Source organism: Physeter macrocephalus, chromosome 7 (genome assembly GCF_002837175.3).
Source record: "Physeter macrocephalus isolate SW-GA chromosome 7, ASM283717v5, whole genome shotgun sequence".
Lineage (NCBI taxonomy): Eukaryota > Metazoa > Chordata > Mammalia > Artiodactyla > Physeteridae > Physeter > Physeter macrocephalus.
Genome location: NC_041220.1, coordinates 147,951,849 through 147,977,801, shown reverse-complemented (window position 1 = coordinate 147,977,801; position 25,953 = coordinate 147,951,849). Strand labels below are relative to the sequence as shown.

General features: G+C 45.1%; 1 protein-coding gene across 1 annotated transcript in view; it reads left to right on the top strand.

Annotated features, from left to right (window-relative positions):
- PRKX (protein kinase cAMP-dependent X-linked catalytic subunit) overlaps positions 1-20,665 on the top strand; it is a 92,925-nt gene extending 72,260 nt beyond the window's left edge. The window contains exons 6-9 of the mRNA XM_024115470.3: positions 7,026-7,083; positions 10,155-10,232; positions 14,089-14,236; positions 16,278-20,665. Coding sequence (XP_023971238.1) covers positions 7,026-7,083; positions 10,155-10,232; positions 14,089-14,214 — 262 coding nt within the window. The 3' untranslated portion in view covers positions 14,215-14,236; positions 16,278-20,665. The remainder of the gene's footprint in view (positions 1-7,025; positions 7,084-10,154; positions 10,233-14,088; positions 14,237-16,277) is intronic.
- Positions 20,666-25,953: the final 5,288 nt, after the last annotated feature.

The window sequence follows — 25,953 nt, the reverse complement described above, 5'->3', positions numbered from 1 at the left end:
CGGCTGGGCCCGTGAGCCGTGGCCGCTGAGCCTGCGCGTCCGGAGCCTGTGCTCCGCAACGGGAGAGGCCACGGCGGTGAGAGGTCCGCATACCACACCAAAAAATAAAAAAATAAAAATAAAAATAAGAGAGCCGTTTTGTTATTTGACAAGAAGGGTGTCCTTCCTCCCAGCTAGTGTTGCAGTTGGCACAAGTGTTGATGGCTTTAGCAGAGTTTATCTTTTCTCTCCTGCTTGAATTATTTTCATTCTTAAAGTCCTTTTTCCTGCTAGAATTTTGAGTTACACCCTCGATGTTTCAAGAACTTTTGCATTGCTTCAGTGTTAAACTTTGGGTGTGCATTTTTGTGGCAATGGGGGAAAAAGCTAAATTTTTTAAGAGATAAGAATGCTTTAGGTTTTCCAACGACCTTGCTCTGTGTGTCAGCTTTTAGCCATTTGCACCATTGTGAGTCCTAATTTCTAGCTGTTTTACTGTATTTCCCAGATACATTGATAGGTGCTCCAAACCCCTGCTGACCCCCAAATGGGGTTAATTGTGTTTAGTTGAGAACTAAACTTTTCTCTATTTTTTGCTACTTTTTTTTTTTTTTTTTTTGCGGTACGCGGGCCTCTCACTGTCGTGGCCTCTCCCGTTGCGGAGCACAGGCTCCGGACGCGCAGGCTCAGCGGCCACGGCTCACGGGCCCAGCCGCTCCGCGGCACGTGGGATCCTCCCGGACCGGGGCATGAACCCGCGTCCCCTGCATCGGCAGGCGGACGCGCAACCACTGCGCCACCAGGGAAGCCCTTTGCTACATATTTTTAAAGTAACCTGTGGAAATTAAGTTCAGAGAAAACTTATTTCATGACAGTGATCAGCTCCTGGGGCCACTGGCTGCATCTAGTTTTGTTTCTTAGTGATCAACGTACTTACCTTAAATAGAGATTCTCGGTATGAATCAGGATGGTGTTCCTCTTGGTGCGTGTGGGCTGGAGCTTGTGTCGTGTTTGACCCACCAGCTAGGTTTTAAAAGATTTTAGCAAGAAAAGGAGGCTCCAGTGAGGCATAAATTACCTGGAAGGGAGACTTCTGTGTCATGAATGGTCCGATAGTAAGGTGACACGGGGAATACAGCACTCAGAAGTCTATTGCTCTAGAAAGAAATGAAGAAATATGGTCTAGGATTTCTCTCCCAGGCTCCAAATCCCGTCCGTGTTGAGTGACATTGTTTCGAATGGACGGCAAAGCACCTTAAAAATTGAGTTATAGGGGAGGGGTGGGGAGGAATGAGGAAGGGCAGGGGAGGGTATTAAGGGAAGACAAAATAAAGAGAAAAAAATAAAGTTGAGCTATAAATGTGTCAACGGTGGACTAGTGATTTGATCAGATTAGCGCCCACTCACACCCATGGGCACTGCTAGGGGGTGGCCCCTGGAGACTCCCTGGAATTCTCCTGGGTGCACCTGGGGCTTGTAGACACCCGCTGCCTGTTGGCGGGACCTGCCCGCGATGGGTGTGACTTCGCAGTTGCCGTGGCTGCACGTGCTCCAAGCAAGATGAATAGGAACTACCTCCTGTGTCCTCCTAGTCTGCTGCTTTCTTGTGTAAACTTGTGATGGTCTTCGGCAATACAGAAGATCATCAGACTGGGTCCCCTTCCTCTCTCAAGGAAGGACTTAAATTCTTCCCGATGATTCCCCAAGAGAAGGGAAGATCCGTAAATCTTAGGTCATTTATTTGCTTATGTTAATATATGTATTTTTAATGGTTAAAATAGTAAATCTTATTTCTATTTTACCACAATTTTTTTTTACCCATTTTGTTTTATTGACATACAGTTGATTCACAATATTGTGTTAGTTTCAAGTGTACAGCAAAGTGATTTGGTTATACGTATACACATATATGTATAGACAGATAAATTCTTTTCCAGATTCTTTTCCATTATAGGTTATTACAAAATATTGAATATACTTCCCTATGCTATCCAGTAGGTCCTTGTTGTTTATCCATTGTATATATGGTAGTGTGTATCTGCTAATCCCAAACTCCTAATTTATCTCCCCCACCCCCTTTCCCAATAAGTCTGTTTTCTATGTCTGTGAGTCTGTTTCTGTTTCATAGATAAGTTCATTTGTATCTTTTTTTTTTTTTTTTTCCTTTTTCTATTTTGGGTAGAAATATTCCTGGGAGGCTAGATAGAAATTCATTTTCATTTCCCAATAATTCTTAGGCACGAGTTAGAAAACTGCTGACCTTCACCAAAATATGTCAGCGCTTCATGTTATAAAAAATGCAATTCAGAACCGCTGCATGTGTATATACGTATATCTAAATATACACACATATCGGTGCAGTACACAATGATTATTCAATGGATATTCAAAACTGAGCTATTTGTAACTAACTTGATATTCTGCAGTGAAAGTTCATTGCTCAAGAACAACGGGCGTTTCTTTCTTTTGGCTCTAACTACGGTCAAACGTTTGCACATCAGACACTACCATTTACACTTTCCTAAGTGCCAGTACCAGGACAGTCTTATCACGAGGATCAGAAAAGGACTCTTCCTAGGATGCAGCTATGCAGCTACTGGGCATGCGCGCAGGGTCAGTCGGGCCGGTCCGTGGTCACCACTCCCTCGAGGCGGAAACCCCCGTGGACCAGGCGCCGCAGCTCGACCCGCAGCGTGGTGGCGTCATCTGGGCGTCATGCTGACTCTGGCGGGAGAGGAGGGCCCGGAGGAGGAGCCTCGGTAAACGGGGGACGTGGGGGACAGTTTAATCGGGCTGGTTGGGTCCCCTGTTTGCAGCTTCCAAAGCAGCTCTTCGTTGGTTCGGCTCAATCTCTTCTTCTCCTGCGTTTCTTTCTCCACGTATTCCTGGAGGTTAGCGTTCTCCTCCGACAGCTGTCTGCACGGGGAGAACAAGCAACTGTCGAGCAGCAGTCACGCCGGAAGGCACTTGGCCTGAGGTCTGCCGGGCCAAGGGGTGCCGGGAAAGGGGGTAGCCGGAGGGTGCCCGCGGGGAGAACAGGGTCCTGCCGGACCCCAGGGACCAAGAAGCGGGCTTGAAACGTGATTGCGTACTTGTCCCACCCACACATCCGTTCCCAGAGACCCTCCGCCAACACCCGATCTGCCCACAGCCCCTCTGCCCGGGTCAGGGGAGGCGCTGGGGGCCAGGGGAGAGAGCAGAAACTGCCGGGAGAGAGAGAGGGAAGTGGGGCTTGGTGTGGGGCGCCCTGCCCCTGGCTCAGGCCTCCCTGGCAGCCATCACCTCTGGTCTGTGCATCTGGCCGCCTGCTGGACCGGGAGCCCTGGAGAACAGGCCCCAGAGCGGTCCTCCTCGAGTGCCCGGCTCCCAGTCTGACGCCTGCTGCATAATGGATGCTTAGTTGATGTTTGCGGCTAAGGGATGCTCAGTGAGAAAGGAACCGAGGCATTCTGTGCCTCTGTCGTGACAGCAGTGGGTCTGCCCCCCGCCTCCCTTCCTGGGGCCCTCCGAGCAGGGAAGGCAGCACCAAGATGGAAGCAGTGTCCCTGAGAGCAGCTGCATTGGTGCGTCCCCTTCCTGTTGCCCTCCGGCCAGGCCAGCTCTCCTCTTCCGTGACCACCCGGCCCAGCGCTTGTATCTTTTTTTTTTTTTTTTTCCCTGGCCATGAGCGCAGCATGTAAGATCCTAGTTCCCCGGCCAGGGATTGAACCCATGCCCCCTGCGTTGGAAATGCGGAGCCCTCACCACTGCAAGGGAAGTCCCTGTATCATTTTTTATTTTTTTTAATTTTTATTTATTTATTTTTTAATTTTTTAGATTCCACATATACGTGACATCATACGATATTTGTCTTTCTCTTCTGACTGACTTCACTTAGTATGATCACCTCTAGGTCCATCCATGTTACTGCAAATGGCACAATTTCATTCTTTTTTACGCTCATGTTCATATATTGAGTACGTTTCCAATGTTTTGTGAACAGGAAGATGTTATAGAAAGAGAACAAACCTAAGCATAATCTCCGTCTGGTCTCCTGCCAACTCCCCGTCTTTTTCTCATAGTTTACCTTCAAGAGAGAAGCAGCAGAGGCTGTTCTGGAATCTTTAGGATTACGGGTTAGGGTTAGGGTATGGGTTAGGGTTAGGGTACGGGTTAGTGTTAGGGTACGGGTTAGGGTTAGGGTGCGGGTTAGGGTTAGGGTATGGGTTAGGGTTAGGGTACGGGTTAGGGTTAGGTTTAGGGTATGGGTTAAGGTTAGGGTACGGGTTAGGGTTAGGGTATGGGTTAGGGTTGGGGTTAGGGTATGGGTTAGGGTTGGGGTTAGGGTTAGGGTACAGGTTAGGGTTAGGATTAGGGTACGGGTTAGGGCTAGGGTTAGTGTTGGGTTTAGGGTTACGGTTAGGGTACGGGTTAGGGTTAGGGTTAGAGCACGGGTTAGGGTTGGGGTTAGGGCACGGGTTAGGGCTAGGGTTAGGATTAGGGTACGGGTTAGGGCTAGGGCTTGGGCTAGGGTTAGTGTTGGGTATAGGGTTAGGGTATGGGTTAGGGTTAGGGCACGGGTTAGGGTTAGGCTTAGGCTTAGGCGTAGGGCTAGGGTTAGGGCTCACGTACGCAGCTCCAGGCACTTGCTCTCACATTCCCAATGAGGGGGCTCAGCAAGGACAGGAACCTGGGACCCTTCAGTGCCCTTGATGATGGCAGATCATAGTTGAGTAAAATTTTACTTCTTCACGTTTTTGCCTAGATCTTCATGAGTTGGCTGAGAAGCAGAATCCTAATTTCTTACCCAAATGACTGTCACCAGGTGACCCTGAGGGTAGAATTTTGACTGAAGTTTTTCAGGTCCTTTGTGGGTTCCTACAACCTCAGCATTGGACCGTGGCAGCGTTTTGGCCTGGGCAAATGTCTCTTTGGATGAAGCTTAAGATTCCTTGCAGGAATATATGTAATTGAAAAGGAAGTAAAAGCTTTGGGGCTTGGTGCCAACTTGGTAGAACTCGTATTTATTTACACGTGTTTCTCTGTGTCTCAAAGTGGTCAGGGAGAAGCCAGGTGGCACCCGGGGAGTCAGTAGGATTCAGAATTTCAGCCTCGGTGAATCAAGGGCTTGCCAGTGGGCTCATAGCCATTGCAGGATGGAGGTGCCCACCTGTCACGTCTTGGATGCTTGCAGAGTTCCCATGTGGCTTTGCCATATCGGGTGGCCCCTTTTCCTTTGCACCTTTTGCCTTCAGGATCGAGCTGTTTTGCAAAGTTCTAATTTTATATATTAAATAAATCTTTGATTTTCTTGTAATCCTGGGACAGGCAGTTTTAAGGATATGCACTCATAGGGCTGAGGGTGCTGTAAAATAATAGGGAAAAAGAAGAAAAAACACATGGATTTGGGGATGTTTTGGGAGTGTGGCGTTTGGTGACCTTGTGTTTTTTTTGGTTTGTTTCTTTGGTATGTCAAAATAAGAAGGGGAGACTCACTAAGTATGGGAAAGGTACCTTAATTTCTCAGCGCTCTTGTATCCTTCTGCCTTGCACAAGAGTAAGTTTCCTCTGTTTTCGATGGGCACATCAGAATCCTAGCCTTAAGGCTAAATCCTAGCCTTAGGTGAGCCAGTGTTCTTGGGTTTTCTCTTTGAGATGGTTTTGGGAAAACGTCTAGAAGGACTCCAGTTCTACTTAAGGATACACAGTGTTGGGAAACTCTGTGTTACAGTTATGCCTTGACAGAGTTTGACATCAGTAGGAACCTGGGAGATTTCACAGTCCAGATGTGAGGAACCCTGGGTCCCTGGTCCCTCATATTTATCACCTGACGCATCTGAGCCTCCTTAGCTGGTCACACAGCGCCCAGGGCGTAGCTGGAGCCTGGGTTTGTGCTGCTCACCCCGGGGCACCGTTGGATTCAGGAAAGCTGAGATGCTTAAAGCTGAGTCGGGGGTTTTTGGTTGTCCTGGAAAACATCCTTATATGCTTGACGTCCCTGGATATTATTATACACAACATACTCAGCATATTAGATACTTAAACACACACATTGTACTTTTTACTTCCTTAACTGTTACTCTGAGAGCTAGCCCATCTTCTGGAAGTCTTGAAAACCACCTCCAGTTTCCCATCATAATTGACCATCCTGCTGTATTCTGATACTGCCTGCTATTTATTTATTTATTTTTAAACAAGATTATTTATTTATTTACTTAACTTATTTTTGGCTGTGTTGGGTCTTAGTTGCGTCACGCGGGATCTTTTGTCGCAGTGCGCGGGCTCTTCGTTGCAGCGTGCAGGCTTCTCTCTGGTTGTGGCGTACGGATTTTCTCTTCTCTAGCGTGCAGGCTCCAGGGCACGTGGGCTCTGTAGTTGCAGCGCGTGGGTTCCAAAACGCATAGGCTCTCTAAGTCGAGGCATGCGAGCTCAGTAGTTGTGGCACGCAGGCTCAGTTGCTCCGCGGCATGTGGGATCTTAGTTCCCTGACCAGGGATCAAACCCGTGCCCCCTGCACTGGAAGGTGGATTCTTTACCACTGGACCACCAGGGAAGTCCCCCGTCTGCTATTTAGAGGGAGGATGTAAGTGAACCAGCACACAGGAAAGGGATCCAGTAAGTTTACGTGCTTACGGGAAGGCAAGGATGGCCAGACAAGAATCCCACAGGTAAGCAGACCCACAGGGCAAAGCGAGACCTTCGATTTTGGTAAAAGCACGTGTCGTGTAGTTGGCGGGGATGGCCTGACTCATATATTTGAAATGAAGCCTCACCGTCCCCAGGGCAGACACGTTTTCTCTTGCTCCGGCTCAGGTTCAGAGGCTATTCTTCTCTACGGTGATTTAATCAACCTCTTCCCGTTAGCTAGGTCCCTCTCGCAATCTGCGTCGCAGAAATCATTTAGGAGCGGATAACGGTTCGAAAGAAGCGTTAGAAAGCGTTCAGCCAGTGTGAACCATTGCGCCAGTGTCCGCGTTGTACGGTGTGGATTTTATTGCTGTTGACCTGCCGTGTTTGCATGGGTCTGCATCAACACGTCTGTGTTTTTGTCTCCTTCTCCCAAACAGAGACCTCATTAAGAAGTTGCTTGTTGTCGACAGAACAAGGAGACTGGGAAACATGAAGGTGAGTGTTTCCGTCCGTATATATTAAGTGGTATTCGTTATAAGTGCCTGTCATTTGACTTCACACACTTCAACAAAGGCAGAACGTTCATGTTCCGTCATTGGTCAAATTCCAAACCTGGGTTTCTGGGGCATGCAGAATCAAACGGGGTCTACACCCCATCTCCTTGTCTCTCCAAAGGAGCCAGTGACTCAGCAGTGATCTGTAGGTTACGAATCATGACTTTATGTACTTTTATATTTTTAAACAACATTGTTGAGGTATAATTCACGTACCATCCAGTTTAAAGTGGACAGTCCGATGGCTTGTAATGTATTTGCAAAATTGTGCAACCATCACCACAGTTTTAAAGAACATGCTCATCCCTTCCAAAAGAAACCCATATCCTGTAACCTGTAGCTATCACCGCTCTATCCTTCTATCCTTGCTGGTGGTAGGCAACCACTAGGCTACTTTCTGTCTCGATAGATTGTCCTATTCTGAGCTTTCATGAAAATGGAATGATACAAAACCTGACCTTTTGTGTCTGGCTTCCCTCACCGAGCATGCTGTGTTCGAGGTCCGTCCACGCGGTAGCCTGTGTCAGAGCTTCTCTCCTTTTCATGGCTGTGTGATATTCCACTGTGTGCGTGGACCCCATGCTGTTTGTCCATCCATCCGTCCATGGACACTTGGGCTGTTTCCACTTTTTGGCTGTTACGAATAGTGCTGCTGTAAATATGCATGTGCAGGTTTGTGTGTGAATTAATCATCATTTTAGAAGTTGTACACCGTGTGTGATTTTGTCAAACTTTTCATCTGGAGGGAAATATGTGTAAGGAACTGACTTGTATAAACTATGATGTTGTATATGCCTGTCTCTGTTCTGTTTTGGCACTGCTGAATTTGAGACAAACCAGGGACATCTTCTTAGCTGTTTCTAGCTCTGGATGTCTGTGGATAAACTTAGACGTGGACCAGTGCATTGACCCTGTCAGTTGCAGTCTTGAGGGACAAAGTAGACCTGTGTGTGAGACTTGAACCCCGCAGATCTCTTGGGGCCCTCTGTTTATGTGAGTGTGTTCATTTCCTGGGGCGGCTGTAACAAAGGACCACAAACCGTGAGCTTAAAACCACAGGAATCCATCCTCCCCCATCCTGGAGACCAGACGTCTGTGGTCAAGGTGTCCCAGGGCCGCGCTCCCTCCGGAGGCTCCAGGGGAGGGTCCTTCCCGCCTCTGCCAGCTTCCGGGGGCTCCAGGCGTCCCTGGGCTCGTGGCCGCCTCCCTCCCGTCTCTGCCTCTGTCTTCCCGGGGCTTCTCCTCTGTATCTGGGTCTCTCCTCTTCTATCTCTTGTAAGGACCCTGTCAATGATTGCATTTAGGGTCCACCCCAATGACTTCATCTTGACTTGTTTACATCTACAGAAACCTTGTTTCCAAATAAAGTTACATTCACAGGGATTAGGACCTCAACATGTCCTTTCATGGGGAGTACAATTCAGTACATAAGTAGTTAAATTGGTTGGCTAGTTAAGGCTACTCGTGGAGATTGGCTCATGTGTTCAGGTCCTTAAGGAGGGGAGTAAACGCTAAGTGGTTGGATATCACTGGTGAAAGGAACAAATCTGTGAAACAGGATAGTTGTTCATCCAGTAACTGGCTGTTTTTCTCCTCCAGATGCTCCTTCATTTGGAGTGTTTCTCTTTTTATTTCCAAAACAGACCAATGTGTTTAACTCCTTCATCCTCTTTGGACACTGCTCTGTCCTCCACACTTGGAAAGTTTCTAGCACTTACTTTCTCTTTCACTTCTTTGTCTATTTGTTGTATCTGTCTATCATCTATGTCTCTCTGTATGTCTATCATATTCCATCATCTATCTACCTATATATCCATTGTCTATCAATCATCTATCTAGATATCTCATCTATCTATCTCTCCATTATCTATCAATTTATCTATCATCTATCTACCTATGTATCTATCACCTATCATCTGTCTGTCTGTTATCTTCCATCATCTGTCTATCATCTATCTGTCCGTTACCTATTGAACACCTATCTGCCTAACTTTCATCTGTCATCTATGAATGTATCTATCTAAATAGCTCATCATGTGTCCTCTACCATCATCTGTATCTATCTCTCTGTCATCTATCTAGATATCGTAATACCTTAGTATCCATACTGTGTTTGAACTTTCAGGGAGTAAACCTTCAGTCTTATTTACCTTCTCTCAACATCCCTCAAGGTAACACTCATCAGATGTCATTATTTGACTTATATATGGATGGAAAGAAACAGGAAAAGAAAAAGAGTTTTCAAAATAATAAGACCGGAAAAAAGTAGAAAACATTGACATCCCCATCTCCTTCCTTTTGGAGATAACGTTTACAAAGAAGTTTCACATTGGTTTTTGTGTTTTGTTTTTTTTAAATTGTTTTTGGAGTAGAGTTGATTTACAGTGTTGTGTTAGTTTCAGTTGTACGGCAAAGTGAGTACATATGCGTGTACCCACTCTTTTTTAGATTCTATTCCCATATAGGTTATTACGGAGTATAGAGTAGCGTTCCCTGTGCTGTACACATTGTTAATTGAGAGGCAATGTTGGGTAGTTGTTAAAATCTCTGAAGTTTGACATCCTCAGTTTGAGTTATAGACTTACTCGCTGGGCATTACAGAGCAGGTGACATCATTTAATGAATCTCAGTTTATACGTTTCTACAATGAGCGTAATTTCACCTGAGGAGATTGTCAAGATGAAAACAGGTGTCAAACTCAGACCGGACCGTGTGTCAGTCTAATTTTATGTCAAGAGGCTGAACCATGATTATACTTCGGTCTTTGTGGTCCAGAGCAGTATACACGTGAACCTCGTGACTGGATTTCTTTCTACGATGAAGGAAAGCGCGTGAAAGTCAGATGCCTTCATCTGTCGTTTTCCCTAACAGCTCACACTCTGGAGACAGTGATTCAGAACATAGCGAACTCTTGTTTTTCTCTGTAGGGAATCATGTAGAGATGCTTTTGGAATATTTTCTTTCTTATCCTGTCAACCTTCTGTTCACTGATGATGCATGTTTCTTTTGAAGAACGGAGCAGAGGATGTGAAACGGCATCGGTGGTTCCGGACCACGGACTGGGAGGCTGTCCCAGAAAGGAAACTGAAGGTACAACATATTTAAATGGGCAGTTCGTACCTGGGCAGCCTGGAGCTCTCCTGAACGCTCATTTACTTAGGATGGACACATAACGAATTGATTCGATACAAGCAACCATCCCAAATCGTTAATAAGCCAAGTTCCCTATTCAGGGGAGAGCTCAGCTAAAGAGTCACCTAATGGGGGGTTAGGACCCCGGCTTGTGCAGTTGGATTTTTGGAGAACTGGCTCCATCCCTCCCTAGCTCTGAGACTATGATGAATGTCATCTGTTCCCTTTCTAAGGGGGAATAACACAGGTAGGACGTATGTCTCATACTTATGGACGGCTATGGCACAGTGATGGTGGTAGATTAGGTGGAAGGTATATTCTGAGGCTCATCTTTGAACTGAATATGTTATTGACGGCTATCCTCAATAGCCATGTTTGCAACGTTGCACTTGGGCACCAGTGGAGAGGCTTAAAAAATGCTAATGCCCGGCCCCCAGCCCAGACTCTAGGGGTGGAGCTGATGTTCATTTTGTTCAAGGTCTTAACTTTTATGTATTTTATTCTATTACACTGACTTACAAAATTGCCTAGGTAGTATATTCCCATTGTTCAAAAACCAAATCAATATTAATATGTATACATGGCCAGGCTGTCCCCTCCCAGCTGGCTATAGGTAACCACTTTTATTAGATTTTTCTGTGTATCCTTTAAAAGTTTCTTTAGGTTAATGTAAACCCAGGTGGACACACATGTTCTTATTTTCTCCCTTTTTTAAAAAAAGTATTTGTTTTTATTTATTTATTTGGCTCTGTCGGGTCTTTAGTTGTGGCACGCGGGCTCTCTAGTTGTGGCGCAAGGGCTCCAGAGCACTCGGGCTCAGTAGTTGTGGCACACGGGCTCTCTAGTTGTGGCACGCAGGCTCTAGAGCACGCGGGCTTAGTTGCCCCACGGCACGTGGGATCTTAGTTCCCTGACCAGGGCTCGAACCCGTGTCCCCTGCATTGGAAGGCAGATTCTTAGCCACTGGACCACACAGGGAAGTCCTTCTCTCTTTTTTAAAAACACAAAACCTACAGTTATACATGCACTATTCTAATTTTGCTTTTTTCATTTAACGATACAACCTCGAGATCTTCCCATATGCCTGAAGAGCTTTCTCGTTCTTTTTAAACCACATGGAACTCCTTTACATGTCTCTACCATCGTTTACTTAACCGGACCTCAACTGACAGACACTTATGCCGATTCCAGTCTCTTACAAGGAATAATTTCATTTCTTTTGTGTTGAAGATGAATTTCCAGACGTGAGATCCTTAGGTCAGAGGGTAAATGCGTTTGAAATGTTGGTACTTTTGCAACATACTTCTTTGTAGAAATGGCATCCTTTTGTGCTCCCAGGGGAGTTGTTTTGAAAAATGCCTCTTTCCCCCCAGCTCAAGAGTGGTGAGTTATACAACTTCTGCAGTTTTGCCTAACTGATGGTTAAAAAGAGGTATCTCTGTGTAACTTTATTTTTGTAGCTTTTTAAAAGTTCATCAAGTGTTTCCAAACATGCCACCCAGATAGAGATGCTCTCCTGGATCCATTGACTGGGCTGGAAGGTTTCTGAAAGCCAGAATCATGCACCTTCTGTCCACGTGGGGCCTGGTTTATAGAAATAGCTCATTTATTGAATGTAATGAGAAAGAATGAAGGAAAAGTCACCATTAAACTTACTCTGTGACTTTTAAAATCTTTGTAAATCCTTAACCTCTTTTATGGAGCCAACCTAAGATCTATTCACGTGTGGGTTGGCCCATTTGGGGATGGGAGTTGTCTGCTGTGCGTATAAAGCGTGAACCTCACTAATTAGGCTTTCTGGTATGGAACTGCGGAGTCAGATGAGGAACATTGCACCTTGACCTGAAGTTCCTTGATGTTTCTGAGATGCTGGCCGCTCAATACTCTTTGCACTTTGATACACTCCCCGAAATATACAAGTGACAAGAGGGTTTTCTTTCTTTTTACATGAATAATTTTTAATTTACTTGACTCATTTCTGTGTCCACATAGCAGTTAAAATGTTCCCCCTGGGATCCACGTATGAGCCCATGCTCTGTCAGGATTCTCCAGCTGCATCTGCTTTGCTGTGGTCTCTGTTAGGAAGCACGGAGCTTTGGGACAGGGACAAATCTAGGTCCCTGTTCTGGACTTGACTTGAGGATTCTAGCATCACTGAGCCTCAAGTGTCTTGTGAAACATCCAGGTTAGGATCCATCCTGCAAAGGGGAGAGAGGGAGAGGGGTGGCGCTCACCATGTGAGCACAGTTTCATAGGATTAGAGAAAACTAGTTGGTGTCTGTGTGCGTTACAGAATCTTGGAGTTGGCTTTATGCAGGAATCAGCAAAGTACAACCTGTGGGCCAAATCTGGCCCCTTGCTTGTTTTTATAAATAAAGTTTTATTGGCACAAAGCCACATCCGTTTGTTTACAAATTGTTGATGGCTGCTTTCCCACTGCAATGGCAGCACTGAGTAGCCGCAACAGAAGTTGTATGGCCTGAAAAACAAAATGTTTTACTAACTGGCCCTTTATGGGAAAAGTTTGCTGACCCTCTTTCTCAATCCCGATGCCTTCATTTTTTTTTTTTTTCTCTTTTTTTTTTTTTTTTTTTTGTGGTATGCAGGCCTCCCTCTGCTGTGTAATAAAACCCAAGTCTGGAGCTCTTTCCATCTTTCTGGAATTTTCCAAAGTGTGGCCACAGGACCAGCTACTTCAGAATGTCCCCGAATTTGAATTCGAATCTGAATTTAACAAGCAGTCCAGGTGGTCCTCAATTCTAGAATTTAAGAAGCAAGTGCTGGGTACCTTTCTTCTTCCCTAAATTCTTCAAACTGTGTAAGCGTTCAATCTGATGGTTGACACCTCACTTGCAATATCTTAATTCCAAGCTTTTCCTGTTCATAAAGAAAAGCAGCTCTGTTGTTTTCCAGTTCTTTTTACATTTTCACATAAAGCTGTAGACATAGAGGGATGTATGGGTAGACCGCGGAGATACCGTAAGCTTGGTTCCAGAGCACCACAATGAAGCGAGTCACACTAATTTTTTGGTTTTGCAGCACATATAAAAGTTATGTATAGGGAATTCCCTGGTGGTCCAGTGGTTAGGACTCTGTGCTTTCACTACCAAGGGTGAGGGTTCGATCCCTGGTCCGGGAACTAAGATTCCCGCAAACCAAGGCGTGGCCAAAAATTTAAAAAAAGAAGAAAAATTAAGTTACGTACAATATATACTATCCTGTAGTCTGTTAAGCATACAGTCACACTATGTCTAAAAAAAGTGTCCGTACCTTAATTCGAAAGTACAAAACAAAACACAATTTCAGTAGTAACATCAAAGATCACTTGGTCACAGATCAACATAGCAAATATAATCATAGTGGAAAAGTTTGAACTGTGAGAATTGTCAAAATGTGACACAGACACGAAGTGAGCCAGTGTGGCTGGAAAAAGGATCCCAATAGACTTGCTCAGGGTAGGGTTGCTGCAGAGCTTCCATTTGTAAAAAACACAGTCTGGGGGCTTCCCTGGTGGCGCAGTGGTTGAGAGCCCGCCTGCCAATGCAGGGGACACGGGTTGGTGCCCCGGTCCGGGAGGATCCGACATGCCGCGGAGCGGCTGGGCCCGTGAGCCATGGCCCCTGAGCCTGCGCGTCCGGAGCCTGTGCTCCGCAACGGGACAGGCCACAGCGGTGAGAGGCCTGCGTACCGCAAAACAAACAAACAAACAAAAACCACAGTCTGTGCAAAGTGCAATGATGTGCCCTGAGCGTAATAACGTCCTGGCGTGCGCTGTTCCCCTGGAACACGGTGTTGTGTCTTGTTGATCCCCCAGCCTCCCATTGTGCCCAAAGTGTGCAGCGAGGGCGACACCTCCAACTTCGAAGCTTATCCCGAGAACGACTGGAACATGGCCCCTCCAGTGTCACAGAAAGATCTGGAAGTCTTCAAGAATTTCTGAGCATGGGCTCCCCACCCGGAAGGTATATCTTTTTTTTTTTTTTTTTTTTTTTTAATATCAAGGCATCTCTTATTTCATTCATTAATTTTATCAGATGAATTCTGTTTTTTTCTTTCTTTTTTTTTTTAACATATACAGGTATCTATTCTTTTTCAAATTCTTTTCCCCTTTAGGTTGTTAGATAATATTGTGCCCAGTTCCCTGTGCTCTACCGTAGGTCCTTGTTGGTTGAACTTATTTACAAAACAGAAACAGACTCAGAGAAGGAACTTATGGTTACGAGGTGGGGAGGGTCGGGGGGAGGGACACATTGGGAGTTCGGGATTGATACGTACACACTGCTGTATTTAAAATGGGTAACCGACAAGGTGTATCTTTATTTTTAGTAGTTAAAAATCAGCGAGGTTGACAGAACCTCACGTGCAGGAGGTCTTGCATAGGCCGAGTGGGGCTTCTCTCCCCGCTTCGGGCACGAGCGACGTAGCAGAACCAGCCAGAGGCCTTTCCAGGGCAGCCGAAGAAACAGCCGGTGTGTGGGGGCTGCACGGCCAGAGCAGCAGCCTCGCCACCAGGATCTCACTCCCCGGACCGACCCGCCGGGGCAGGGTCTGTACCAATAAATCAGGCTCCTAGGAGACGGGTGCGCCTACACATTTGAGAAGCATAGCTCTTGTGGCTCCTTCGTGGAATCCCCGAGGTCCAGACCACAATACTTCCCAAGTATCTTCAGAAGGGCTCTTGGGTCTCTTTTTGTTAAAAAGGAATCATCTGAGAACACCTCGTGGGAAATTTGCTAAAGTTAATTTGAGATTTAAAAGAACTGATTTTGAGTCTCATTTCCACAAACCTTTGAAGGTCTAGTTTATTTAGTTAGTTATTGAGTTAGTTGAACTGCCTTTTCTTTTTCTCCCCAGTATCTAGGGGTTGGTTTTTATTTTTTTAATTTTTATTTTTTAATTGAAGTATAGTTGATTTGCAATAGTGTGTTAGTTTCAGATGTAGCAAAGTGATTCCGTTGTATATATGTATATATTTTTTCCAGATTGTTTTCCATTGTAGGTTTTTGCAATATATTGAGTATAGTTCCGTGTGCTGTACAGTAGGTCCTTGTTGTTTATCTATCTTTTACATAGTAATGTGAATCTGTTCATCCCGAACTCCTAATATATTCCCTCCCCATTTTTCCCCTCTGGTAACCCTAAGTTTGTTTTCTGTGTCTGTGGGTCTGTTTCTGTTTTGTAAGTAAGTTCATTTGTATCATTTTTTTCCTAGATTTATAGTGGAATTATTTTTAATGTACTTTGGCCAATGACAGGGGCAGTATTTGATGACATTCTTGATGAACCTTTGGAACTCGGGAGATCATTTCATGATCACATTGCTTTCTGTTTATTCAACCAGTTTGCATTTTGCTCTTCTAAAAGCCAGACACATTCATATTTGAATCTATCTCAGTAATTTTACCGGCTGGTATTTTCCGCTGAGCGATTAGGTGTGACGATTCTATGCGAGAAGATATTCTTTCATGAAGCGAAATCTAATCCCATAGGTGAGACCCAAGTTCAGCTTCATTACAGGATTCCGGAGCTATGTTCTGGAGCTGTGTGACTTAATCTTGCATCCTTGTGTGATTACTGCTTTTCAGCAGGTGGAGATGGATGTTAAGACAGCTGGCAGGGGACCTCTCACCTCCCTGTGCCTTGCAGTTTCCTTCATCATAAAATGTTTTTTTCTGGTTGTATAATCCTACAGCAAAGCACGCTGAAAGTAGGATCTGTTTTTGCATGAGTGATGAATCTCCTTTCTCAGCGTGGATGAGGAGGGGCTGGTTCTGTGGATGTCAACACCATAGAACATTAAAAACCCAGCCTTAAAATATTGTTCCATTTCTCTTATTAGGCATCTTCTCTCCTTAGAATTCAGGCTTGTGGGTCTTTGCAGTAAGAATTCCAAAGGAAAGTTTGGTGTCTTCTGTGCGATTATCGTTATTGTTGTTCTTAGGATGACAAACTTTACCCAGGTGTTTAAAAACTAACAAAATCCTTTGTCTAATTTCATGCTAGAAACAGGGTGATTTGAGCCTGCCCAGGACAGATGGCTGCCCCCAAGCACCTTCTTAATGGGATAAGGACTTTTCCACATTTATATACACCCGGATGTATATAACGAGATTGCAGAGCCGTTGACGTTTGTGGACCTAGAATTATTTAAGCAACTGGAAATCGACTGCACAGTAGGACATTTTGAAAAATTGTTTGGTTGTAGATTTTATCTTCTTTTTAGGCTTGTGTTCCTACTGGGATATCCTGGGTTTTTTTTTCTCGTAGACTTTATAAGTTTGAGCTGAACTTGTTCAGATACAACCACGAATTGTGTGTGTGTGCCTGTGCTCGTGTGTGTGTGTGTATAAAAAGGACGGTGTGCCTGGAGCAGGGAAATTGTGCAGTGAAGTAAATGTTCCTACTTTCCAGAGCCTATGGTGTTTATGTTTCAGATTTCTTTTCAAGAATCTATTCTCTTGGGGACAGATTTTAAAAGTATGATATGTGCATTTTTTTATCATCTTATATGCATTTTATGGTTATATGTGAAGAAAATATCATACGACGGTCTATATCCAATATCTTCAATGCTTTGTGTCTGGTAGCCTTAGGTCATGAATCCAGGACGACAGGGAAGGAGATGTGGGTTTGAACTTTAGTGCAAGACTAGCCATTGACCATGAATGTTATTCAAGGAATTTTCTCTATTGCATTAAGAAATTTCATACTCTGTAGGGGGATGGCTATCTATTAATATTCCAGGTTAAATCCGTGGACCAAAATGCATCTCCCAAAGCAAACTCTAGTAGCTTTCTGTATTGGCTCAATGAACTTATGCAGGTGTTTTCTTTTCCCTTTGGTTTTAGGAAAAGTAAGAAACAAAACGGATACGATGGAAGTGCTTGAACCTCCCTCGTTTCTGCTTAGTTTCACTTCTTCTTGTCAATGTTCAGTCCATCTGGTTTCATAGACCTGGTTGGCTTGTGCAGAGTAACCATTGGGTGAGATTCGTTTCTCTTTGGACGTGATGGTGAGGGTCCCCTGAGGAGTGCTCTGCTGTGCCTTCCCCTTAGCACTGATCATGAAAGCCAAGTGTTGAGTGGGTCGCCATGAAGTGTGTTGCTGTTTAAATATGGGTCTTCCGAGAAGCAGTGCCTGGGCAGAGGTCCTTGGTGTCTGTCTGGTCCCTCATGCGTTTCCTTCTCTACTCCCTGCTTCTGCTTTCTGATTCTAAACTTTGCTGTGAAAATCTAAAGGCGCCGCCCATATTCTCTTGGCTGTGAGTCAGCTGGAAACACAGCATTGCTCAAACCTGTTATGTATCCGATCATAGGGCCCAACCATGGCCTTCTCCATGGAGGTCTGTGCATTTAAGAAGTAGGTTCCAGAGCCTTCAGTGGCTGCAGGGATGTACCCAATAGATCTCTGAGATCTCCTCTCCTGCATCCTCCCTTTTCCTGCCGAGAAAGGTCCAGCTCCTTGGGCAGCCGGCATGGGGCAAAGTATGCCCCACAGGTGTGTTGGTGTCAAGTGTTGGGTGCCCCCTGAGCTCTCAGCCCCCTCCCAGGCCTCTACAGTTCATGTGTTCTTGGGTTACCTGGCAGGTTCTTTGCCATCAACACTGTTTTTCCTGTGCTGGGCCAGGAAGGCTTTTCTTCCTGTCGCCCTTGCCTACCTCTCTCTTCTGCAGGCACATCTGGGGGTGTGGAGAGCTGCCATTTGCAAAAAGTCATACATTTTTTTTTTTTTTTACCGTAGCAAAAATGTCAAAGGAGATGCAGTCACCTCTCAGATTTGGCCAGTTTCCACTCACGAATCCAAAAACAAGGGCTGTGTGTATTTGAAGGTGACATGAAGGCAGCTTACACCTATAAAAGCTTTCAATTGAAGGCACTAAATCACCCCCTTCTCAGGAATGACCTCGTCTTCAAATAGAAACCAACTCCATAGGTGAGAGTGAGTCCAAAATTTAGTGAAATAAACCCTTTACACTGAGTAGCTCAATAAAAATTGATTTTCCAAGGGTGCGCTTGGATAAATGTTCCCACAGAGCTGTATTTTCAGTCTGCACTTTTCAGGCACCGTGTGCTCTTTGGATGAAGCCATGGGCCAACAGGGGCTAAAATTCTACCGTGTACTCTCTGCACTGTTTCATCGTTGAATGTCAGAAGGTTAAATCAGCAAAGCAGACCTGCACGGAGATGTAGACCCACAAGGAAAAAACATGTCTCGTGTCTTCTGACTATAAAAATAAACAGTTATTATTTGGAGCCTTATGCTTAAAAAAAATACAAAATAAATGAAACACCTTTCTTGAACACAGTGCAAAATTGTACATACACACGATCCCTATGCGTATTTTTGGGGGTTCGCTCTTCCTGTCCAGGATTTAATTTATGAGAGGAAAATAGTACAAGAATGCGTGAAAACACATTGCCTTAATTTTGAGCAAATATGCAGGGAAAACAGAAGTTCAAATGCATTGATGACTTGGTTCTTTAAGAACGTTGTCATTGACCGTCAGCCGCGCGAAACATTGAAAACGAAGAGGAATGCCAAGAGTGCCAGGTGGTGTTTGTCTCACCTTCCAGACCCTCATGCCCATTTAGTTATACAAAGCGTTACCCGCCGGTGGCCGGGGCGTGCATTAAATGCTCTGACGTAATGCAAAGATGGGTGTGATCAAAATGAGTCTTAAGCACACGGCACGCTCCCTGTGTATGGCCGAAAAATAGTTCACTCCCTGGAGGCCTTCTGCCGTGTTCACGTATCGGATCAAAAATAATCAGGGTGCGCAGTTTCGAAGAAAATTCATATCCATCAGCACAACATTCAGAGCCGGAAAAGGACAGATTTATTCTTGTTTCCTGCAGTTTGACAAGTTGGTAAATGACAATGCTATTTAAAAAGTCTTTAGGAAACACATTGATTGCAAGAGGAGGTGGGTTGAGGTGGGTCTTGTTTTCCTAGGGGGATTGTCTCCAGCCTGCTTGGATAGGCATCTGTAAAGCTGAGAAGGACGTAAGATCACAGCTGATCATACGGCATAATGTTCACGGTCGCAGAAGTTGGAAATCCCGCTGAGCAGAAATGTATCGTTTGCCAGCAGTGGAAAAATCGTGATTTATGCTCTCCACATGTCAAAATATGCAAAAGAAACTCCAGTAACCAGGTGACAGGTGTCCATGTCACACCATCACGATGCTTTAAAACACAACCTCCTTGTTCCTGCTCCTGGGGCAGCTGCACCATCAGTTGTTTATAAATGTCTTGTGCGATGTTTTGTTTCCTTCCGTCCGTCTGTATGTCGGGACTCAGCTGCTGCCAGCCACAGCGTCACCAGTAGCGCTGAGCACTTGAGTGATGTGACACACATTGGCCCTCTCTGTGTACAACCTAAGTTGCCTCTCAGTCTGGAGCCGCTTTAACTGTGAAATACAGCTCCATCCTGTTCACGTGAGACCCCCGACGCACCTCCCTGTAGGCACCGAGGGCCGCCCACCCAGGTGAGCTCTGCAGGCTGCGCCAAATCCCATCAGAACATCAGAATCCTCACGTTAGCTGCAGGTGCAGGAAAGATTGGATTTTTTTTTTTTTCCAGCCCTTTGATTTTTGCATCAGGAAATTTACACCATCACAGAAGCCCCTGATGGCTCCCAATTAAGATTTGAAGTGAGGTGCCTGGATTATCCTTTTTCCAGGGGTCCGTCTCCCTGGCGTGTATTTTACCCCTGTCGGGCCCATCCTACGTACCGTATGTGCCCTCTATCCCTGTTTCTGACTAATTCAACTTCCATGGATGCTGTTGAGTTACCAAAAACAAAGAGAAAAGCACATGCACAGTTGTCTTCATATATTTGAGTAGTTGTGTCTGTCTGTCTGTCTGTCTGTGTCTGTCTGTCTTGTTGGAGGTGGAATGGGGGGGGGGATGCTTTCACCAAGCATAATGTTTTCATATCAAGCTTGTTTTCGCAGACCCTGTGGGGTTGCAAAAGCAAGGAGCAGTGCTTCATAATCAAAAGGAAATACTCTGTAACGGTTTCCTCTAAATTATTGTGTCTTAAGGTGTTCTGTTGATCTTCCATGGTGGACTCCTCTGTTATTTAAGTGAAAGTCATTACATGTTTGTTTTTGCAACTGGGATCTGAAGCCTTTCTGCTCGCAGGCCGTCTTTCCTGGTTCCCTGAGATGCTTTTCCAGCTCCGCGGGGCGGTCAGAGCTTCCTTCTTTCTTGCGGGATGAAGCTCCTGGGCCAGAGCCCCGCCGGGTCGTCCGAGCTTCTCATGTGGATTAGAAAACCCTGTCAGTTCCTTGCACAATGGAAATCACTGTGATTTGTATATATACCCTTGGAAAATTTTACTGCTGTCTTAATTTATGGAATAATACTATTGATTCCAGGTTTGTTTAATAAAACTTTGTATCTTTTAAGATAAAGTCTGTCTCTGGTCTGCTTCTTTGGTCACAGGGAAAGCTGTAGCTTTTCTGCTTTCATCTAGCCTAGGTGTCGGAAGTCTTTCTTTTTCTTTTTAATTTTTTATATTTTACTGAGGTATAATTGACCAAAAAAACTATGTTTGTTTCAGGTTTACAACATAATGATTCTATATATGTATATGTAGCAGAAAAACACCCCAGTATATCTATTTAACATCTGTCCCCTTACATAGTTGCAAAATGTTTTCCTCGTGCTGAGAATTTTCAAATTCACCCTTAAAACAAGTTTCAAATATATGATACAGTATTATTGTATTTTCTTCGGCAGAGGGCCAGATGGTTAATATTTTTGGCATTGCAGGACAAGCAGTGTGCAAAAGCAGCCCTAGACAGTATGTACATGAAGGGGCGTGGCTGTGTTCCAATAAAGTTTTATTTATAAAAAGAGGCTGGGGGGCTGGATTTGGCCATGCTTTGCCAACCTCTCATCTGGTACCCGAGGGTGTCTTTGCCAGTCGCCTTTGCTGTTTGTTCAAAATGTGCCTCCATCATTGTCATCAAAAACTAAAATATTTTAAAATTTCATTCTCATCCCTCACGTAGCTTGGCACCCAGCTTTCCAAGTGACCTTTGCAGTTTGCTAAAAACATCCTCCCTTCCTCACTGTAAGTCAACTCGTGTGTGATTTATAACATTCATATCACACTGGTACAGCCAGGTACCAAGCATCACACCAAAACGAGAGTCACATAAGAGCCTGTTTATTACTTGGTGACCACACTTTTCCACCTCTGTTCATGGAATTCCTTTGACAGGCACGGCAACTTAGGGTCTGGCTGCAAACCTTCTGGGAGTGATTGTCTGGAATTTCTATAGAGTAGGTGCTTAGGGGGTGACATTCTGGTTTGGGAGAGAGAGAGAGAGAGAGAGAGAGAGAGTGAGTGTGTGTGTGTGTGTGTGTGTGTACGTGCACGCACACATCCATGCATATTTTGGGAGAAAATGAGAAAGAGGGTTTTTGAGGGACTGATGGAGATTGTCCACGGAGTCTGTGTTACAAAGGAGCTAAATTCTTCTGTCTCCTCTGCCATTTTGGATGCCCTCATTGGTTCCTTTTTTTTTCTTTCTCCTTTTTTTTTTCCTTAACCATACTCTGTTCATGGAAGTTTGGAAGCCAATCTCATTTTGCGTTCTTGTTAAAGAATCCAACAACCTTGTCTCAAGAAGTTAAGGAAAAACAGGTGTGGTCTCAATCCAAGGCTGCCTCAGGTATTGCATGCAGAAAAAAAAATTTTCTTCTGTTTTTGGAGCTCCCTCTCCATACAGAACAGTAAGATACCTGCTTTACAGGGTTTTTTTGGTTTTTTTTAATTTGTAATATAGTTGGCATGTAGCATTCTGATAGGTGTTCCACGTGTTGGTTTGATACATTTCTATATTGCAGTATGATTGCCCTTGTTGCAATAGCTGCCGTCTCTATCAGGTTACCTAGTTATCGTTTTTCTGTGTGTGTATGTGGTGGGAATAATTAAGAACTAGTCTCTTAGTAAGGGTGACGTTTATTATACAATATTATTGTCTGTAAGCACGGTGTTCTGCATTAAATCTCCAGGACTTATTTACCTACTAGTTGCAACTTTATACTCTGATCAGCATCTCTCCTATTACCCCTCCAGCCCGCAGCCCCAGTAACCAACTTTTAACTCTGTTTCTATGAATTTGACTTTCTTAGATTCTGCAAATAAGTGATATCATACCCTATTTGTCTTTCTCTGTCTGGCTTATTTCACTTAGCATACTAACCTTTAGGTCCATCTATGTTGTCAAGAATGGCAGGATTTCCTCTTTTATGGCCAAGTAATATTCCATTGTATGTATCTGTACGCCACATGTCCTTTATTCATTCCTCTGTTGATAGACACTGAGGTGGTTTCCACGTCTTGACTGTTGTGAAGAATGCTGTGAATCTGAGGGTGCAGATACCTCTTCAAAATGCAAATCAGGGCTTCCCTGGTGGCGCAGTGGTTGAGAGTCCGCCTGCCGATGCAGGGGACGCGGGTTCGTGCCCCGGTCCGGGAGGATCCCACGTGCCGCGGAGCGGCTGGGCCCGTGAGCCATGGCCGCTGAGCCTGCGCGTCCGGAGCCTGTGCTCCGCAACGGGAGAGGCCACAACAGTGAGAGGCCCGTACCACAAAAAAAAAAAAAAAAAAATGCAAATCAAAACCACAGTGAGATACGACTTCACACCTGTCAGAAGGCCTGTTGTCAAAAAGATAACAAACAACAAATGCTGAAGAGGGTGTGGAGAAGACAGAGCCCTCCTACACTGTGGGTGGGAATATAAACTGGTGCAGCCACTATGGAAAACAACATGGAGGTGAGGGTCCTCAGAAATTAAAAGCAGAATTACCAAATGATCCAGCAATCCCACACCTGGGCGCGCGCTACCATTTAACATTTAAAAATAGGATATCCGCCCCCTCCTTTAAAGGTAACAAAATTGAGGCCAAGAAAGACGAAGTTATTCACACAGAGTCTCCTAGTTAATGTTCATAAATCATGGAGCTGAGATTCAAACTCCATCTGATTTCCTGCTCATTCTAATGCACCACATGACATTTCAATAATAAAAATATTAGGACGGTCATTGGAGAAACAAAGAACCAGATTCTCTATATTTGGAGGAGAACATTGGATGCCGGGCAAACTGTCAAATGCTGAAGACCTCCAGTCAGTGGATTGAGAAGAGCATTGACAGTTGGATGCTTTGCTTTGTCTTAAGGCAGAAGAGACTGTGATCTACTTGAACCCTTTTGAAAGTCAAAGTTATTAACAGGCAAATTACCTTCCAGAAATGCAGGCGAGAGAGAGACTATTTTATAAACCTGTGAAGCTACGAGCACGGATAAACTTTTCTTTTTAAATTGTGGTTAAAAAGTGCATCACAGGAGATGTACCCTCAATAAAATTTTAAGTGCAGAGTACAGTATTGTCCAGTGCAGACGTTAACTGAACGCACGTTCGTGTGCCCGACGTACAGGGAGGCCAAACAAAGTGAAACGTCGGAGTTTGGAGCAGAGAAAGGTTTATTGCAGGGCTTGCCAGGAGACCGGTGGCTCAGAAAATCCCATACTCCCTGAAGGGTTTCAGCAAAGCATTTTTAAAGGCAAGGGGAGGGCGGGGTAGGGTTGTGGCACCTTCTTGGTGCCGGAATCCTTTGTTCTTTGCCTCTGTCCACATAGGTCAGGTCACCATGTTCCTGTAAACCTCCAACAAGACACCTGTTATTCTCTGTTCTGCAACCTTTTGTCTCTGTATGAACCGAAAAGTGTTTTACTGGTAAAGGTCAGAGCCGTGAGAATGTGCCATCGTGCATACGTCAGGCCACAGGCAACATTCTTTTACAAAAGGTGCAGGGGCACCATCACCGACCACAGGCGACAAAGGTCAAAGGAACGGGTAACTGGTTTTCCCTGTTACACAGGCACCGTCAAGTACAGCAGCTCCGTAGGATGTATTGCTCTCACATAAGCGAACTGTGTACCCGTTGAGCAGTGAGTGACTGTCTCCCACCGCTCCCCTCTCCCCACTGCTCCTGGCCCCTGGCACCCACCTTTGGGGCTGGGTCTCGAATTTCACCTGAAATGTTTCTAGCTCTCAAGAACATCATGGAGAATAGACGGAGGCTTTGGTATCTGGTTATAAAGGTCTGGCTTGGAGCCCACTGCACATTCAGCTTTTATAGTCCCCCGGGGAGGGCAGTGTCTCGGAAAGCCACTGGCTGAACAATGGTGCTTTCTCATGAATCAGAATTTGTGTGCAGGCTATTTAAAACCAGTGCCTTAGAGAAAGCGGGGAAAAAAAAAAAAATCCACAAAAGGCAAAGTTTTTAAAGTGATGTCATTCCAGTAAGTGGGAAAGAACAAAGGTTAATTTGGCCCACGGAGATCGGAATTTTGGCAGTTCTTATCCACTGTGCTTATTTTTGTCAAGCTGGAGAAGAATCACGACCCAATGCCTAAAAGGCAAAGGGGGGGAGGATTGTGCAGAGTACATTCTAATACCCGAGAACTCTCCATTTCCCGGTGGCCAGATGCTTGTTTATTTATTTTCTTAAACTGATATCCTTTTATTTTTTAAAAAATTATTTATTATTTATTTTTGGCTGCATTGGGACTTCGTTGCGGTGCGCGGGCTTCTCAATGCGGTGGCTTCTCTTGTTGCGGAGCACGGGCTTCAGTAGTTGTGGCTCGTGGGCTCAGCAGTTGTGGCTCGCGGGCTCTAGAGCGCAGGCTCAGTAGTTGTGGTGCACGGGCTTAGTTGCTCCGCGGCATGTGGGATCTTCCCGGACCAGGGCTCGTACCCATGTCCCCTGCACTGGTGGGCGGATGCTTAACCACTGCGCCACCGGGGAAGTCCCTGGCCAGATGTTTAGATCCTTGGCTTTTTCTTGGGAATCTGCTGTCTTTTCCTTCTTAAGGGAAGGAGCCCCCGTGACCTATGTGGGGGAATTTATGCCGCTTTCAGAGTGTCATCTTAAAGAATTGGGGCTTTAGCAGAGATCCCCTAATTCGTGCTTTTTAAGGCTTTACTGTGGTCCTGGTGGGACACCTATTTGGCATATTTAGCAGAGCCATCCAGAATTGAAACCACATTTCAGGCTTGGGTCTTTTGTGGGAAACCCATAGGTGAGTGCTCTGAATCCCCCTTTTTTTTCCTCACATGAGCTCCAAGCTCTGTGTTGCTGATTTCACCAGGGACCGAATACTAGGGAGGGGTGAGAAGAAAGCTGTAGCTCTCTTTCCCATCATGTCAGTGAATTTAAAACTTGATCCTCTTTTCTACCCCTTCATTTCCATTGTTCACCATGGCACACACCAGCCTTCTGGCTCATCTGTGCGTTTTACAGTATGCTTATCAATACTCTTTCTGGACTCATATTTTCTTTTCTCCAGCCCTTATTCCCAGCCTCTGCACATTTGTACTTTGACAAAAAGTTGGTCCAGTGTTTTCTTCATTTTTAGTTTGTTTTTTTTGTTTTGTTTGTTTGTTTGTTTTACAACTGTTGGGTCGAAATTGCCATGGACATTGCCTGTGGCCATTACTTTCTTACAGTCTGCTCTGGGACGCCCGCTGGATGGATTTTCCTTCCTAACGGTGGTGGAAGGTCTTTGTCAGCTCTTGACAGCTGGTGATGGGGCAGCCAGCCCCTCCACAAGACTGTTTCCAGCTCTCATTGGAAGATCTGTTACCGACCGGG